The sequence below is a fragment of the Hypanus sabinus genome, chromosome 13 (assembly GCF_030144855.1).
Source record: "Hypanus sabinus isolate sHypSab1 chromosome 13, sHypSab1.hap1, whole genome shotgun sequence".
Classification (NCBI taxonomy): domain Eukaryota; kingdom Metazoa; phylum Chordata; class Chondrichthyes; order Myliobatiformes; family Dasyatidae; genus Hypanus; species Hypanus sabinus.
The window spans coordinates 88,067,364-88,086,922 of record NC_082718.1 but is presented as its reverse complement, the minus strand read 5'-3'; the positions used below and the strand labels follow the sequence as shown (position 1 = coordinate 88,086,922).

The window sequence follows — 19,559 nt, the reverse complement described above, 5'->3', positions numbered from 1 at the left end:
ACTCATTAAAAAATGAAGACTACTAAACACCCAGCGTGCAGAGAAAAACAAGACTAATTGTGCAAACATTAGAAGCAGCAAATAGCATTCGGAACCGAGGTCCATGAAAGAGAGACCGTCCGCAGGCGTGAAGCACAGCCTCAGTTCAGCGCAGAGCCGAGTAAACATCACGGAGCAGTGAGCTAAACAGGTCCGTCCATCACTCTGGGCCCGGACACCGTGACCTTTTCATTCTGGCCCGGTGCTTAAATCGTCATCCAAATGTCGGGTTCTGTTGGTTCGGTAGGCCCTGGGGCCTGGACCCCACCGCCTCGAGTCATGCACCCGACCTTTCCAATTCTGCATCACCCTGAAATGGGGCAAAAGAAATTAAAGGAAAACTGCTGAAGGCCACCATAATCCCCCACACAGGGTAATGCTTCTTGTCCATGGCACCCTAGTGCAGAAGTTCATGGTTGCTGACTCAAAGATGCTGTGTTCTGCGTTTCCCAAGCCTCTTGCTCGATGCCTTTTACTGCGAGCAGACTAGGAAGTGACAAATTCAAATTGTGAGGTGGTTGGATTGTGCAACCTTGTCTCGCCTTGAACTTCCCTTGAAGCACGTTCTTTATTAATAAAATAAGCTTTATTCATGATAAAAAATATTTACAAGAATAAACTGTTCCATGCCTTTCCATTCATTCCGTATAGGGTCAACACCTTCCATACTCTCCTGGCACTGCTTCCCCTCAAAGTGGCACTCTGCAGCTTTATATTAACTACTACAAAAATTTGAGGGGCTTCCTCCCTCCGCTGATTCCAGCCCCCCCTCCCAGTAGGAGAAGAACGCTACTCTGTGGTCTTTCCTCACAGAGCACCAAGTTTCAGGGCATCCCTCAGCATGTCAGCAGTTACCAGGCGGAATGAGATTTTCCACAGTCTCCACCACGGGGGGAAGTGAGAGGGTGAACACTTGCATGATTGTATATTCAGGGTCAAATATAGTACTGTATACAGTATGAGAGGTTGTGTTTTATGCGCCAAACAATGCTGGGTGTACCTTCTCTCTTTGAGCAATGACTTGTATTTAAAATATTACTCTCTCATGTTGCAAAGTGTTTGACTTGATCACCTTGGCTGAGCCGTCTGAAGCAGCCAATTGCAGCAAGCAGCCACCCTCTATCATAGATAACTTGACTTGATCAGACTTTATCAGTCCATAGGGTTTTCATGGCAAGACATGGAAGCAGATTGCCAGGCCTTTCTTCCATGCAGATACTGCTACTGCCCAGGTTGGGACGTGGCTGCCACGACCATCTGCCACGAAGTCCAGTGCTGATGCCACTACGCCACCAGCCGGACCCTCTTTAACATACTTGATCCAATAATAATTCAGCAGTCCAATTGCAGTGTACAGAGGCCAGAGTACTTTGCATTTATTGCACCTGTTTTAGTTCCCTCCATCTCCTTTCATACATGATAGCAACAAAATATTTTCGTTCTCTTCATAAACAACTACTGCTGTTTATACCCATTGGAAGTGTCATTACCAAAAACAATTGAATGAATTCCCAGGTACAGACACCAGGAATATTGCCTAAAATAGTTTAAATCAGGCTGGCTGCAGGGATTCAGCTGCTAGTCTATCAGTTGGGTATGTGCTAATTATACTCTATCTAAAATATTGCCATTTACTATTAATTATCTGTGACATGCTGTGTAGTTTCTGCCTGACTTCTCAGATAGATGTTAAAAATCCCATGATGCTCTTCAGTGGAGAACAAGGAGATGACCAGGTCATCATTTATCTCTCAATCAACGTGGCTGAAACGGATTACTTGGTTATAATCTTGCTGCTCTTTGTGGAAATTGGCTGCTGTGTTTTCCCATGTTGCACCAGTAATTACCTCAGAAGGTACCAAAACACTTTAAAACACTTTGGAGTTTCCTCATGAGAGCAGTTTTATTGATGTAATTTCAGAGATGAAGGAACCATTTTAGGATGAGTAGTTGTATATAAAACAGAAAGGTATTTTTATTGCTTCCTGTTTGGCTAAATATTTTGTGTTTCCACGCACTTTCTCTCCACTGAGTGAGAGTTAACTGATATTTTGGGATGATAGTCTGATGACGACTCAACAACAGCAGCAATCTTTTTAGGCAACAATTTGCAAATGTGCATACTTCTTGATCATTATATTTTGGTTAATTCTTGCAAAAAGGTCACAGCCTCCTCCATCAGCTCTCTTTACACGGCACTATTTCTCTTCTTCGCCTGAGAAGTGACTGGAGTCGGAGCTTAATTCATGAAAGCAGTCAGCCATTAATTGCTGCCAGTGTCAGTGGCTGATACCTGTGACCGAGTTGGTAAGTCTGGGTTGGATGTGGAAAGCCGATCTCATCAGCTCTTCCCACTCAGTTAATGTAAAATTTACATAATTTAATTCAAACAGTTAATGGTGTAAATATTTTTTTCTGGGAAAAAAGTATTAATAAAACATAAACCTTAATTAATTAAAAACAAATTTAAAATCTTGCAAATCAGAAAAAAAGATGTAAGTGAGATACTTCGTCTCGCTCCTGGACGAGAATCTCATTGAAATAGTTAGAACTCTGGTATGAGGACAGACCTAATTAATATGTGATCTTGGTAAAGTTAGTCAGCTTCACCGTGGGCAGTACCCGCCATAGTATTGAGGACATCTTCAAGGAGCGGTGTCTCAGGAAGGCGGTGTCCGTCATTAAGGACCCCCACCACCCAGGACATGCCCTCTTCTCATTACTACCATCAGGAAGGAGGTACAGGAGCCTGAAGGCACACACTCAGTGATCCAGGAACAGCTTCTTCCCCTCTGCCATTTGATTTGCAAATGGACATTGAACCCATGAACACTAACTTACTTTAAAAAAAATTCTGTTTTTGTACTACTATTTTTAATTTAACTTTTGAATATACACTTATACACTTACTGTGATTTATTTATTTATGCTATATTCATTATGTATTGCATTGTGCTGCTGCCTTGAAGTTAACAAATTTCACAACATATGCCAGTGATATTAAACGTGATTCTGTGTGATGTTGTCAGATTGCTCAATGAGGGATGCAGCGTTATCTGTCTTTTGGCACTGAATAACTTACGCAAGATGTCTGCAAAGTGATTGGTATAGAGCTACAGACAAGTGAAACAACATGAAGCTGAACTGAATACTGTATGCCTGGACTCTTTCGATTTTGTGTCTTATATTCTGTGTTATTTGCTTGTTTTTTTGTTGCCGTTTGCGTGATATTATGGCGACCCACTTTCTGCGCAGGCGAACCGGCTCACAAATAGCCAGCGCGTGGGGAGAGACTTTCGTAATGCACCCCGACGTCATTTCCGCCCGGAGAGGGCAGGCACTAGGGATTAAATGCCAGCGCTGCTAGTCTCAAAAAGACTTAGCGACTGCACGTCGTTATTTCAGCGCTGTGTGTAGCACATTGCTACATTGGTGACCCCGACGGTCCAAAGGGGATTTGGACCAAAGATGACCGACTCTTCATCTGTTCATGCAGTTTCGCTAAAACTGCCGACTTTCTGGACGCTGCAACCACGCGTGTAGTTTAGCCAAGCAGAAGCCCAGTTCCAGATTTGGCAGATATCCTCTGATTCCACGCGTTACTATCACGTGCTGAGCGCCCTTGACCAGGAGATGGCCACCCAGGTTGCGGATTTCATACAGTCACCCCCGGAAGAAGGCAAATATGAAGCATTCAAAGCGCTGCTCATTGGGACCTTTGGCCTCTCACGGCGTGAGCGGGGTGCCCGCCTGCTTCACCTGGATGGTTTGGGAGACAGACTGTGCCAGCATTGATGAACGAGATGCTGTCCCTGGCTGATGGACACAAGCCCTGCCTCATGTTCAAACAAGCATTCCTAGAGCAACTGCCCGAGGACATACATCTGCTGCTGGCCGATGCAGATTTCAGCGACCCCCGGAAGGTGGCGGCCCGGGCAGACGTGCTGTGGAAAGCCAAGAGGGAGAGCGTGCAGTCCGTCAGTCAGATTACCAGGCCATGCGCCCAACAGCGGACCAGACCAGGCCTGGCAGGGGGGTGCACACAACACAGAGGCAGGAGTGAGGAGGCCAGTGAACAGTGGTGTTTCTACCACCAGCGGTGGGGCACAAAAGCCTGCCGTTGTCACCCGCCCTGCAAGGGCCAGGGCCAGCAGCCGCTAATGACTATGGCGGCAGACCACCAGGACAGCCTCTTGTATGTCTGGGACAAACAGTCGGGACGCTGCTTCTCAGTCGACACTGGAGCGGAAATCAGCGTCTTGCCCCCGACGGGGCATGACACCCGCAACAGGAAGCCAGGACACACCCTGAGGGCCGCAAACGGCAGCACGATACGGACCTACAGCACCCGCACAGTGCAGCTGCAGTTCGGCGCCAGCCGGTTCACGTGGGACTTCACACTGGCCGCGGTGGCCCGACCACTCCTGGGGGCGGACTTCTTGCAAGCTCACAGCCTGCTGGTCGACTTGCAAGGGAAAAGACTGGTACATGCCGAGACTTTCCAGACGTTCTCCCTGGGTGAAGCCAAGTTGCCGGCCCCACACCTGGACTCCATCACACTGTCGGACAACACATTCACCAGAATCCTGGCGGACTTTCCATCGATTCTGGTACTGCAGTTCACGGCAGCCATGCCCAGACACGGGATACAGCACCACATCCTGACCAAGGGACCACCCCTCCACACCCGCACACAAAGGCTCCCCCCGGAAAAGCTCCGCCTGGTGAAGGAGGTGTTCAAGAGGATGGAGGAATTGGGGATCGTACGGAGGTCCAACAGCCCATGGGCCTCCCCCTGCACATGGTGCCCAAAGCAGCTGGGGGTTGGAGACCATGCAACGACTACTGCAGACTGAACGAGGCTACAACTCCAGACCGCTACCCCATTCCACACATACAGGACATTACAGCAAACCTGCACGAGGCAAGAATCTTTCCAAAGTAGACCTCATCCGGAGATACCATCAAATCCCGGTGCACCCCGAAGACATCCCCAGAACAGCACTCATCACCCCGTTCGGCCTGTTCGAGTTCCTCCGAACGCCATTCGGCCTGAAGAATGCCACACAGACTTTCCAGCGGCTACTGGATGCGGTGGGATGCGACCTGGACTTTGCGTTCATCTATTTGGACGACATCCTTATAGCCAGCAGTTGTCGTCAGGAGCATCTGTCCCACCTCCACCAGCTCTACTCCCGCCTGAGTGATTTCGGCCTCACGATTAACCTGGCCAAAAGCCAGTTCGGTCTCGATACCATCGACTTCCTGGGCCACAGGATTACCAAAGACAGGGCAACACCTCTGCCCGCCAAGGTAGACACGATCCGCCACTTTGCCTGTCCCAACACGGTCAAAGGCCTGCAGGAGTTCGTTGGTATGGTGAACTTCTACCACCGTTTCCTCCCCTCAGCAACCCGTATCATGCGCCCTTTGTACACCCTAATGCCGGGTAAAGGCAAGGACATTACTTGGGACGAGGAGGCCGCGGCCGCTTTTGTTAAAGCCAAAGAAGCCTTGGCAGATGCCGCGATGCTGGTGCACCCCAGAATGGACATCCCGACCGCCATCATGGTGGACGCATCTGACACAGCAGTTGATGGGGTGCTGGAGCAGCTCATCAAGGGGCGCTGGCGACCCCTGGCATTCTTCAGCAAGCACCTACGACCACCCGAACTCAAGTACAGTGCTTTTGACTGGGAGCTGATGGCACTGTATCTGGCAATCCGGCATTTCAGGTACTTCTTTGAAGGCAGGCCATTCACCATGTTCACGGACCACAAACCGTTGACCTTCGTGTTCACGAAGGTGTCCAATCCTTGGTCGGCTCACCAGCAGCGACATCTGTCCTACATCTCCGAGTACACGACGGACATCCAGCATGTCTCGGGAAAGGACAACGTTGTGGCGGACGCACTCTCCAGACCAGCTGTCCAGGCCCTGTCCCTGGGGGTGGACTATGCAGCATTGGCGGAGGCACAGCAGGCAGACGACGAGATGCCCAGCTACAGGACCGCAGTCTCGGGTTTGCAGTTGCAGGACTTTCTCGTAGGCCCAGGTGAGAGGACCCTCCTGTGCGACGTGGCTACCGGCCAACCTCGCCCCATTGTCCCGGCAGCCTGGAGGTGGCGAGTTTTCGACTCCATACACGGTTTGGCACACCAATCTATCAGGACAACCGTCTGGCTGGTCTCCAGCAAGTTTACGTGGCACGGACTTCACAAGCAGGTCAGTGAATGGGCCAGAACGTGCGCGCAGTGCCAAACAGCCAAGGTGCAGTGGCACACTAAAGCCCCGCCACAGCAGTTCGAACCCACCCGCTGGAGGTTCGGCCACATTCATGGGGATATCGTGGGCCCCCTACCAGTGTCCCGAGGAGCGCGGTACCTCCTAACGATGGTAGACCGGTTCACGAGGTGGCCAGAGGCGGTCCCGCTCACCGACACATCTGCTGATTCCTGCACCCGAGCACTGATCGCAACCTGGGTAGCACGTTTCGGGGTACCGGCCCACATTACCTCTGACAGAGGCACCCAGTTCACCTCCAGCCTGTGGTCGGCTTTGGCCAGCCTGTTGGGAACGCAGCTATACCACACTACTGCCTACCACCCACAGTCGAACGGACTGGTGGAACGCTTCCAGCGTCACTTGAAGTCGGCTCTCATGGCCCACCTGAGCGGACCTAACTGGGTGGACGAGCTTCCCTGGGTCCTGTTTGGAATTCGCACTGTGCCCAAAGAGGATTTGCATGCCTCATCGACCGAGTTGGTGTACGGCGTGCCCCTGGCTGTTCCCAAGGGGGCAAGAGGAAGAACCCGCAGCAGTCCTGGACAGGCTACGCGAAAGGCTCGGCAACCTGGCCCCCGTACCAACCTCACAGCACGGACAGACCCCGACCCATGTACCCAAAGACCTGCAGAACTGTAAGTTTGTGTTTGTACGAGGGGGCGGACACCTGGCACCACTACAGCGGCCGTACGAGGGGCCGTTCAAGGTGATCAGCAACAACGGGTCAACGTACATTCTGGACATTGGGGGGAAAGAGGAAGTTTTCAAGGTGGACCGACTCAAACCAGCCCATGTGGACTTGGCGCAGCCGGTCGAGGTTCAGGCACCGCAGCACAGAGGCAGACCTCCCAAACAGAGGCTGATCCAGACTGTGGACATTGGGGGGTGTATCGCCGGTTCTGGGGGAGGGGGGGGGGTTCTGTGGTGACCCACTTTCAGCGCAGGCGAACCGGCTCACAAATAGCCAGCGCGCGGGGAGAGACTTTGGTAATGCACCCCTGACGTCATTTCCGCCCGGAGAGGACGGGTGCTAGGGATTAAGTGCCAGTGCCACAAAGTTTGAATAAACTAGTCTCGAAACGACTTACCGACTGCATGTCGTTATTTCAGCGCTGTGTGTAGCACATCGCTACAATATGTTTATTTTGAGCATAGGATGGGGTGGTTTGATGTTTTTCTTTGTATGGGTTCCACGGTTTTCTTATTTTCTTGGCTGTCTGTGGGTAAGTCAAATCTCAGGGTTGTATACTGCATGTGTACTTTGATAATGTCCTTTGAATCTTTGAATTTGGAGTCTTAGCTGGTAACAGTGGACTAAGTTCTGGTGACTGAGTTCAATTCTTCTGAAGGGAATTACTGGCACTCCGTGCAATAAACACTTGGAATTTTTTAGATTTGCAGACATCTTGTGTGAGTTATTCAGTCAGTGCCAAGAGATGGATAACAGTGTATCTCCCATCTAGCAATCTAACAACGTCTCACTAGAGATCCTCTGATTGCTTACTAGGTCGTGTCAGCCGAATGCTGGAATTCACATTATTTCAATGAGATTTTTGGCCAGGAGATAGTGGGGCTAAGTGCTTCATTTTAATTTTTTTTCTGATTTGTAAGATTTTAAAATTGTCTTAATTAACTAAAGAGTTATTAATATTTTTTTCAGAAAAATATTTACACCATTAAATATTTAAATTAAACTGTATGTTTTAGATGAACTGAGTGTGGAGAGGTAATGAGATCAGCTTTCCACATCCTACCCAGGTCAATGTGGATGGGCTGGGTCTGGAAGCCTGAGTCGGGGTGAATGGCTGAATTAGTCATTTGGCTGATGGGAGGTTACACTGCATAAAACATGTCTGGATAAATTTGGTGCTCCATTCAAATAATTTCTTCTAACAGGGATTGCAGTTTAATAGACAATTAGAGGTTGATAAGTAAATTTCACCTTTGCTGACCACAATGTGTTAAGTTTGCAACTGGAGGTTGAATTGGCTCATTTTTATGCAGTTGTTAAAGTTAGTGTATTGATATGCAAATTAACGCCATGCCTTGAATTTTAGCTTGTTTATTTGAATTGCACTCTGTTCCTACATATTAAAGAATACTATTTCTACACATATTTAGGAAGTGGTGGCTCAGAAAGGCAGCCTCCATCCCTAAGGACCTCCAGCACCCAGGGCATGCCCTTTTCTCACTGTTAACATCAAGTAGGAGGTACAGAAGCCTGAAGGCACACACTCAGTGATTCAGGAATAGCTTCTTCCCCTCTGCCATCCGATTCCTAAATGGACATTGAAGCTTTAGACACTACCTCACTTTTTAAAAATATATACAGTATTTCTGTTTTTGCACATTTTATAAAATCTATTCAATATACGTAACTGATTTACTTGTTATTTGTTATTATGTTTTATTTTATTTATTATTTTTTTTCTCTGCTAGATTATGTATTGCATTGAACTGCTGCTGCTAAGTTAACATATTTGACGTCACATGCCGGTGATAATAAACCTGATTCTGATAGAACTATAAGACTATAAACAGAATTAGGCCTTTTGACCCATTGACTCTGCTTTGCCATTCCATCACAGCTGGATCATTATTCGTCTCAAACCCATTATCCTGTTTTCTCCCCGTAACCTTCGATACTCTTACCAATCAAAAATCAAGAAGCTATCAACCTCCACTTTAAATACACACGATAACTTGGCCTCCACACCTGTGTGTGGCAATAAATTTTATAGATTTACCATACTCTGGTTTAAGAAATTCCTCCTCACCTCTGCTCTAAAGGGATGTCTTTGGATTCTGAGTCTGTGCCCTCTGGTCCTAGACTCAACCACTATAGGAAACATCCTCTCCACACCCACTCTGTCTCAGTCTTTCAATATTTGGTAGGTTCCAGTGAGATCCCCTTCATTCTCCTGAGCTTCATTGAGACCCAGGGCAACCAAACAACCTTGATACATTAACTCTTTCCATCCCTGGGATCATTCTAGTGAACCTCTAGATTGTTTCCAATGCTGGCACATCCTTTCTTAGATAAGGGGTCCAAAACTGCTCACAATGCAGTCTGACAAATACCTTATAAAGCCTAAACATTACATCATTACTTTTATATTCTAGTCCTCTTGAAATGAACACTAATGCATTTGTCTTCCTTACTACCAACTCAATCAGCAGACAACTCAATCTGCGGATTAATCATTAGTCTGCATTATTTTTCCTTCTACCGAAGTGCAGGACCATACACTTACCTACACTGTATCGCATCTACCAATTCTTTTCCCTTTTTCCTAATCTGTCCAAGTCCTCTTGCAGACTCTCTGCTCCCTCAATGCTACCTGCCCTGCCATCTACCTTCACATCTTCCGCCAATTTGGCCACAAAGTACATGCAGTCAAGCTACTGAGGCCAGTAATGCTATCTTTATTGCCTCATGGTAATATTTTAAACTGTAAGTAGTGTATTCACATAATCTATACAATCATGACCTTTATCCCTTTAATTTTGAGCAGGTGTAATAAATCATCAGAGGGATTTCAGATAAGTTTTAGAACAAATACATGTTAGTTATACTCACATCACTTTGTCTTTGAAGTTTGAAACTGATGTTCGTTTGTTATCTGCTGTGTCATATGACGTGGGCGATCATGGTCTTTCTATGACCATGATTGTCCTTGGCGAATATTTCTGCAGCAGTGGTTTGCCATTGCCTTCTCCTGGGCAGTATCTTCACAGGGTGGGTGTCCCCAGCCATTATCAATACTTTGCCTGGTGTTAGTGGTCACATGACCAGGACTTGTGATTATGCACCAGCTGCTCATACGACCATCCACCACCTGCTCCCATGGATTCACATGACCCTGATCAGGGGCTAAGCAGGTGTTACACCATGCCCAAGGGTGACCTGCAGGCTAGCTGAGGAAAGGAGCGCCTCACACCTCCTTTGATAGAGATGTATCTCCACCCTGCTACCCCAAAGCTGATATAGCGGCTTTAATTAACAGTGGTGATGGTGTAATGCGAAGGTGAGAAGCTGCAGCCAACAGGCAGAAGCCAGAGCTAAGGTTTCCAAAATCTAGCATCTTCTTTATTCTTTATCAATTGTTCTCTTCTTCAAAGTTCAAAGTACATTTATTATCAAAGTATATATGCAGTATACAACCCTGAGGTTTGTCTGCCCACAGTCAGCCATGAAGCAAAGGAAACCCGCTCAAAGAGAAATGTCAAACCCCAGCCCCAACACGCAAAAAAAATCCAATAAGCTGCTAGCCCACCACCCCCAATGAACGTAAAACACAGGATATGAAACACAAAATGGAAAGAGTCCAGACCTGTTCAGTTCAATCTAGCGTTGGGTCACTTCTTATGTGTAGGCCACACCAATCAAAGTCAATGGTTGGACCACAATCTCAAAGAAATATGTCAAGAAATCAAGTGCTGAATGTTTTGTTTTGAGTTTTCCCTAGGAGAGAGAGAGAAAAAAAACAAATTTCTTCTTTCTTCTGTGCTGGGGGGCGGGTGGTGTTATAATGTCGGGCAGATGAAATGCATATAATGAACTTCACAATGTATGTGTCTGTTATTAATCAGAAGCTTTAAGAATTAACAGCCAGAGAGAGAATTTCTCCTTAGGGTCTACGTTGTCAATGTTTGTCAGATTCAGTTTCGACCCCTCTTGGCAAAGCCATTGTTTATGTGGGATTGCACCTTATTTTCTAGCGTACATGATACTGATAAAACAAGACAGTGTTTAACTTAAAAAGAGTAAAGCTACTGTACATAATGACAATTTCAATTTTTCATAATTTGGGCATGATAGGGGTTTAGTATAAATTGAAACTACTGCCCCAGGGCTCAGTGACCTTCTTGAAAACCAGTATTCAGAGGCAATACTTGGATCAAATTCACTGGTCTATGAGTCACCTAATACACCTGATTTCTCCAAGTGGTACTCCCTCTGCAGCAGGGGCTCCCAAACTTTTTTTATGCCATGGACTGGTACCATTAAGCAAGGGGTCCGTGGACCCTCAGGTTGGGAGCTTCTTTGTTATAGGATTCTGTAGAGATTTGCATTGTTAATTGATGTTCCTCACAAGGTTCTTCTTGCTCAAGGGGTGAGAGAGAAGTAGAATATACATTTAAAAGCCTAGAATTTGCAATGTGGAAACCTGCCATTTGGCTCAATCAGTGCTTACCTTCTATATGAGGCATCTCACTATTGTAGGTGGCTGCTGTCACGAATGAAAAATGTTTCCAAATTTGAGTAATTACTGCCATGTGTAAAATCTAGCCCTTTGTTGTAAGGATGCAATAGGAATGAAATCTCAGCAACGTATGACCTTAGGTTTGATCTCTGACGTTGTATGAAGTGCATTAATAAATGTATCATCATCTTGGTGAGTTGGCAAGGAACTGAGCGTGATGAACGCTGGGAATATCACTGCTCTATTTGATTTAAATTAAGTGTCATCACAGTGGGAATTCCATCATTAGGAAAAATCAATTCATGGATGAATCAATCAAAAATGCCTCTTTAATGTGGTGCAAACCTTCTGTATCTAACAACGCAGCATCAAGCTTGAAGGGCCACACAGAATGAAGGAGATGTCCTCAAGTGACACCCAAAGTCAGGACAACAGAAGTTCCTTTGATCATCTGCAGCATTCGTGTTAGTTACAGCCCATTACATCACTGGTGTTTAGGGCAGCAATGAAGGTCCTCCATCTCTGATGGTGTTCAGGGCTTCCTTCATCATGTCAGTAGCTTCCTGTTGGTTTACACTACCGTCAGTCATGCTCGATCCAGCTGGAGACTCGGGAATGCCCGTGCACTCAGATGTTGAAAGATTCTTCGTTGCTGTTTCCATAACAATTTTGCTTTGTGGGTCATTGTTAACCCTGAGCTGAAGCCCTGAACCTGGAGGACTGGTAAGCCACTGCTAGGCACAGAAGTGTGTGTACATAAGGTGTTTCTGGCGGGAAATGGTAAAGTAGTGGTGGTTGGGGGTGTGTAGTGGTGGGTCTGTGGGTGGAGGTGTTGATGAACCTTACTGCTTGGGGAAAGTAACTGTTTTTGTGTCTGGTGGCCCTGGCGTAGATGCTACGTAGCCTCCTCCCTGATGTCCATAAGCTGGATGGGTGGGGTCCTTCAAGAGGTTCCTGGCCCTTTTCCAGAACCTTTCTGTATATTTGCCCTTGATGGTGCATTGCTGGTGCCAGAGATGTGTTGGGCAGTTTTGCCTTCCTTTTCCAGATCCTTTCTGTCCGCCGCAGTGCGGTTTCTTTACCGTGAAGAGATGCAGCTTTTTAGCACATGAACTACTGTGCAATGGTAGAATGACGTGTATGGGTGTGAGGAGTCCAGTACTCTTCAGCTTCCTCAGAAAGTAGAAGCATTGGTGAGATTTTCTGATTGTGTAGGATGTGCTCTGGGACCATGAGAGGTTGTGTGAGATATCTGAAGCTGCTTGCAGTTTCCTCTGCTGCACCACAGACATAAAGTGGGCTGAGAGTGGAGCAAGTTCTCCTGAAGTCGATACCCACCTCCTTTGTCTTGTTGCTATTGAGGAAGAGGTTACTTGCCTGGCACCAGGCCTCGAGCTCTTCCACCTCTTCCCTGTAGCCCCCACCACTGTCACGTCATCAGCGAACTTTTCAATGTGATTACATTGGGTGTTTGGCCACGCAGTCCCGAGTCAGCAAAGTGCACAGCAGTGGGCTCAACACATAGTCGTAGGGGGCACTTGTGGTGAGGATGATGGGGAGAGTGGAGCAGTTGTGCATCCTGACTGAGGTCAGTAGGTTAGGAAGTGCAACACCCAGCTGTACAGTGTACTTAGACTGAGGAGTGGGGGTTTGTTCACCGAGGCTGTGGGACGATAGTATTGAATGCCGAACTGAAATCCAGAAACAGCATTCTGACAATACAGTAAATGAGGCTTTGAACATTTGTAGGCAATGTTACTATCATTAAAGATAGCACGAACATGGAAGCTAAAACTATTATGAACACAGGCAGCCTCTTACAGACAGCAAGTTCTGACCTTGAGATTTCAATGGATCCAAACGTGAGAAGGAAAGGACAACTAACGGCCTTATGGCACATTCTGCTGGAATGTTAATTGCTGCTTTTTTGACTAACACTTTAAAAGTTCCAAAGTTTTGTGCTTTCACTTTTGCCCAGCTTGGTTTTTATGAATCCATTTGTCTTTTAGGTATTGACAACTGGATAAATCTGACTCGAATTAACCCAGATGAGGAGATTCAAGGAGAGATACACCTGGGTTTAGAGATTCTCCAAGATCGGCAGACTAAGGTCCTTAAGTGCCATCTAATCGAAGCTAGGTGAGAACAGATTTGATCTGTAAAGGGTCACTTGCAAAGAAAAAATGTCTTGCATTTTTAAGCCTATTCACACTGTCTGTGCCACACAGAACATAGATACCTATGAAATGAGCCAAACAAAACGGCGTTACTCCAGGGCCAAAGTGCAAAACACAGTCATACACAGCACAAGACACGTGTAGCACAGAAAAATGCAGTCACACAGTCAGAAATGTCATCCAAGTCCCTGAGTCCATGAACGTTGTGGCAATCTACAATACAGCTTATCCTCCACTGAGTGAACACTGTGGGGGCAACGCTGATTCCAGCATGGACGCCGTGTGACACCACCTCCGGCACTTCGGTGGAATGCCCAACTCTGACGCCTCCCCCCCCCCCCCCCCACACTCCCCGGCTGTCTGCAAACAGGGGGCGCTGAAGCTTGATGCTTAGCCTCGCTACGACCAAGGCCACACAGCTCACCCTGCCACTCACAAGTAAACCAATGAAGTGGACTTGCGGCAGTCCACACCACCACTGTCCCAACAGGGTCTTGCAATCAAATGAAAATCGACTAATGTGATCACTCTCTGTTAGACTGTACACCACCGTCATGTACTGATACCTCTCTGATGCAGGCAGCATTACTGCCCACACCAAATCCACCTCCTTCAGTCTCTCTGCCAATGAGCAACTCACTGATGGGGTAGACCTGCAGTACTTTAAGTTCTTAATGTCCAGCGGTGAAAAATATGTTTTAAAAAGACAATACCATTTTTGGTAGACCCTGTAGAAGCCGTTGCATTTGAACATGCTGCCATATTGTAGTGTAGGCCTACTATCTATTGTTAGTCTCAATAGACCATGGACTTGCACCTTGGAAAGATTCCAGCCTGGGCAAGGTTTTTTTTATTATGGAAGACCAGCAGTTGCCCAAGCTGCAAGTCTCCCCTCTCCACACCACTGATGTTGTCCAAGGGAAGGGCATTAGAACCCATACAGCTTGGCACCAGCGTCTTCGCAGAGCAATGTGTGGTTAAGTGCCTTGCTCAAGGACACACACACAAGCCTCAGCCAAGGGTCGAACTAGCGACCTTCAGATAACTAGACGAACGCCTTAACCACTTGGCCACGTGCCTACACAGGATTATGTACAAATGCAGAATGCCTTTCCAAACTTTTACTCTGTGCTTACATTGTTCTGCTTTCAACCACGTAGCAAGCAACATCTGACATTATAATTGTGTCAGATAAACAGTTTGTTATGTGGAGGAAAGTATATCTCTGCTCCTTGTTCAGAGGTTGAATTAGACTCATTCTGATGTAGTTTATGTGTATCTCTTTGCTTTTGCCCATTGTTTATGGATTCAGGCAGGAGAGGAATGCTATATATTTCCATAATGCAGCTTGTGTATGTTCTACCCATCAGCCCTCTTATCTGGTTCCACTTATCATTTTCCTCTATTTGTCCAGTATTTGCTCCACACTCCATCCAGTTATCATCAGTCAGCCCTGATTCAATCTTCACCCTCCTCTCCCCCAGTGCCTGAAGCCTTCCTCCTTCCTTCTCCGTTTCAGAACCTCAGTTCTGAATGTTATTTGCGTACTCGTTTGTTTTTGCACAACTTGTTCTTTCTGTTTTGCTCATTTGGGTGTCTGCATCTCTGTTGGGTTCCTTTGGGATTCTCTGTTTTGTGACTGACAGTAAGGAAATGATCCTCAAGGTTGTACATCGTTCGGTCATTATGTGCCGTGTGGTATGATGTGGGTGATCATGGTCTTTCCATGATCATGATTGTTCTTGTCAAACTTTCAACAGAAGTGGTTTGCCATTGTCGTCTTCTGGGCAGTGTCTTTACAGGACAGGTGACACCAGCCATTATCAATACTCTTCAGAGATTGTCTGCCTGGCGTCAGTGGTCGCATAACCAGGACTTGTGATGTGCACCAGCTGCTCGTACGATCATCCACCACCTGCTCCCATGGCTTCACATCACTTTGGTCAGGGAGAGGGGGGTGCACTAAGCGGGTGCTACATTTCGCCCAAGGGTGACCAGTAGGCTAGTGGAGGTGAAGGAGGGCCTTACACTTTCTTTGGTGGAGATGTATCTCCACCCCACCACCCAAATGGTATTCACACTTTGAATTGAATTGAATTGATTTTATTTCTTGCATCCTTCACATACCTGAAGAGTAAAAATCTTTATGTTATGTCTCTGTCTGAATGTGCAATGTGCAATTTATAGTAATTTGTAATAAATTCTATGTACAATAGGACAGTCAATATAACATAGAAATACAATTGTATCAGTGTGAATTAATCAATCTGATGGCCTGGTGGAAGAAACTGTTCCGTAGCCTGTAGCTCCTGGCTTTAATGCTGCGGTACTGTTTCCTGGATGGTAGCAGCTGCAACAGTTTGTGGGTTGGAGTGACTTGGTGCCCAACGATCCTTCAGGCCCTTTTTATGCACTAGTATCTGTAAATGTCCCGAATAGTGAAAAGTCCACATCTACAAATGTTCTGGGCTGTCCGCACCCCTCACTGTACTTTGAACTTTGAACTATTAGCCCTCGGCCTTTAGTTGTTTAGGGCCTGAATTCTGGAATAGCCTCCTTAAACATTTTTTCTTCCATCTCCCTCTCCTCCTTGACACATACTACTTATGTTCAGCACTTCCCAACATTTTCCGCTTTGACAGATTGCACATATTTTCCATTATGAGTTGAGGCATGTCAAAGGTTATTTTTTCATGTTAAAATCACCATGTAAGTGCAGCTTTCTGTTGTAAAGTCTTCACTCTGCCAGAGCACAGTTTACTTGATGCTAATGTCAATGCAAACAGCAGCACATGAAAATGTCAGCCAAGAATATCTTAAAGACAGGAGATTTCGCTGGAAATCCAGGGCAACACACATAAGATGCTGGAGGAACTCAGCAGGTCAGGTGGCATTTATGAAAATGAATAAACAGTCGACATTTCTGGGTGGAGACCCTTCATCGGGTCTCGTGAAGAGATTTGCTACTTTTGTTATGAAGTTGATCTAATTGTTCAGTCGATGAGTTTCATGGTACTGGACCTGCCAGCTTTTATTCAGGAAAACTTATTTACTTACTGCCCATTATGCCTCTGGCATTTAGGGCAGCAATGAAGGTCCTTCATCTCTGGTGGTGTTCAGGATTTCCTTCATCGTGTCAGTAGCTTCCACTTGGTTTTCAGTAGGTATCATGCAAGTTCCAGGTGGAGACTCAGGAACACCATCGCACTCAGATGCAGAAGGATTCTTTGTTGCTGTTTCTGTGACAGTTTTGTTTTACCAGTCAGTGTTGTTAGTCCTGAGCTGAAACCCCAGACTTGAAGGATCAGTGGATCACTCTTAGTCCGGCCTTTCCCCTTTGACCTCTTTGGCATGGGTGACCATACCAAGAGCCAAAGCATAAAGCCCTGACTCCAGCCAGTGTAGCTCTGCAGGTCATTGAGGCACGCAAGCCTCCAAACCCTACGGCAAAGTTATGGGCCTCTTGGAGGTATTAAGGAAAAGGTCTTCTAAAATTTAGCTTGAGTGATTACTGACAGCCAGGGAAATGCATTGAGATATAGACAGTAAGCTGGCAGCCTGACAGAGTATCTCTCCTCCTCTTAATGCTATTTGAGTATCTGTGTATACGTATAAAATCTGTATATTTATTGCAGACTCAAATGCAGTCAACTTATATTTCCCTGGCACATATCAACAAGGACATAGAAAGGCCTGGCAACATTTTACTGGGTTCCAGCAGACTTTATGAAGAATTCTAATCTTTTTGAATTATCCTTGAAATTTATTGACATCAGCTTGCAATGGTCAATGCCAAGATGAAAGCAAAGAATAAATTAGTAATATAGATCAGTAAGGCACAGGGGCAGGCCTTTTGGCCCATAATGTGCTGAACGTGATACCACTTTAAATTATCCCTGTTGTCTGTATCGTCATACTTGTTGTCCGTTCATGTTTATTTGTTGCGTGGAGTGTTGTATGACGTGGGTGATCATGGTCTTCCCACTGCTATGATTGTTCTTGGCAGATTTTTCTACAGAAGTGGTTTGCCATTGCCTTCTTCTGGGCACTGTCTTTATAAGATGGGTGACCCCCAGCCGTTATCAGTACCCTTCAGACGTTGCCTGCCTGGCATCAGTGATCGCATAACCAGGACTTGTGATACGCACCAACTGCTCGTACGACCATCCACCACCTGCTCCCATGGCTTCATGTGACCCTGATCGGGGGCTAAGCAGGTGCTACACCTTGACCAAAGGTGATCTACAGCCCAGCGGAGGGAAGGAACACCTTACACCTCTTTCAGTAGAGATGTATCGCCTCCCCACTACACCTCAGGAGTCTATAACTGCCTGCTAAATGTTGAGGTTGCATTTGACACCATGTCCGGCACTGCATTCCAAGAATTACCACTACTGGAAATCCAGAGCAACACACATAAGATGCTGGAGGAGTCTTTTCTTGCTAATCTCCTTTAAACTTCTTCTTTCTGTGTGTGTGTGTGTGTGTGTGTGTGTGAGAGAGAGAGAGAGAGATTTCTGCCATGGGAAATGATCTATCTGTTCTATCTTTGCCTCTCATAATTTTATATACTGTGGCGACCCATTTCCTGGCGCATCCGAACCAACTCACAATTAGATAGCCTACGGGGGTTTGCGAGCACAGAGCTTTGGAGCCTCTGCGCCGTGGCCCCGGGGAGTTCCTACCAGCCCCAAGGGGGCAAGAGGAAGAACCCGCAGCAGTCCTGGGCAGACTACACGAGAAGCTCGGTAACCTGGCCCCCATACCCACTTCACAGCACGGGCGGCACCCGACCTGCGTACCCAAAGACCTACAGAACTGTAAGTTTGTGTTTGTACGAAGGGGCGGGCATCGGCCGCCGCTGCAGCGGCCATACGAGGGGCCATTTATGGTGCTCCGGAACAACGGGTCCACGTTCGTGCTGGACGTTGGGGGGAAAGAGGAGGTTTTCACGGTGGACCGCCTCAAACTGGCCCATATGGACCTGGCGCAACCGGCCGAGTTTCCGGCGCCTCGGCGCAGAGGCCGACCTCCCAAGCAGGTTCTGGCCCAGACTGTGGACATTGGGGGGTGTATCGCCGGTTCTGGGGGGGGGGGGGGGTTATGTGGCGACCCATTTCCTGGCGCATCCGAACCGACTCACAATTAGATAGCCTACGGGGGTTTGCGAGCACAGAGCTTTGGAGCCTCTGCGCCATGGGGGGGCCGGTTGACAGAGGCTTAAAAGTGAGGCTGAAGTTTTCGAATAAAGTTTTTTCCTTCGACTGCAGTTACCGACTCCGTGTCGTAATTTTAGCGCTGCGTGTAGCACACCGCTACAATACTTCTGTCAGGTCGTTTCCACTCCTTCACCCTCATGACCTCACCTTTGTCTTAGACAGGAGCAATGTAGCTTTCCAAGTTGCATGTTCAATGTCCTGACTGGTTAAGGAAAGCATGTCATCCCACCCACCCGCGCTGCTACTTTCATGGAGCAATGGACTTGCACCCGAGGATCGCCACAGTCCCAGTGAAAGGAGCTTGGCCTTTAATATCAACTGTGTATATCTTTCTGTAGATGCTGTCTGACTTGCAGAGTTACTCCCACATTGTTGGTGTGTTGCTCAGATTTGGTATTGGTTTATTATTGTCACATGTAGAAGATATGGTGAAAAGCTTATCTCGCAGACTGTTTATACAAGTCAAATCATTACATAATACCTTGAGATAAAACAGTAACAATGCAGAATAGAGTGCATTAAAGGTAAATGATAAAGTGCAAGGTCATAATAAGGAAGTTTGTGAGGCAAAGAGTCCATCATACTGTACATGAGCTCTGTTCAAGGGTCTGATAACAGTGGGATAGAAGCTG

The 19,559-nt window shown here is 46.8% G+C and overlaps 1 protein-coding gene across 1 annotated transcript in view; it reads left to right on the top strand.

Annotated features, from left to right (window-relative positions):
- The window catches only part of LOC132404080 (rasGAP-activating-like protein 1), a 272,887-nt gene that overhangs the window by 44,059 nt on the left and 209,269 nt on the right, over positions 1-19,559 (top strand). The window contains exon 5 of the mRNA XM_059988090.1: positions 13,541-13,670. Coding sequence (XP_059844073.1) covers positions 13,541-13,670 — 130 coding nt within the window. The remainder of the gene's footprint in view (positions 1-13,540; positions 13,671-19,559) is intronic.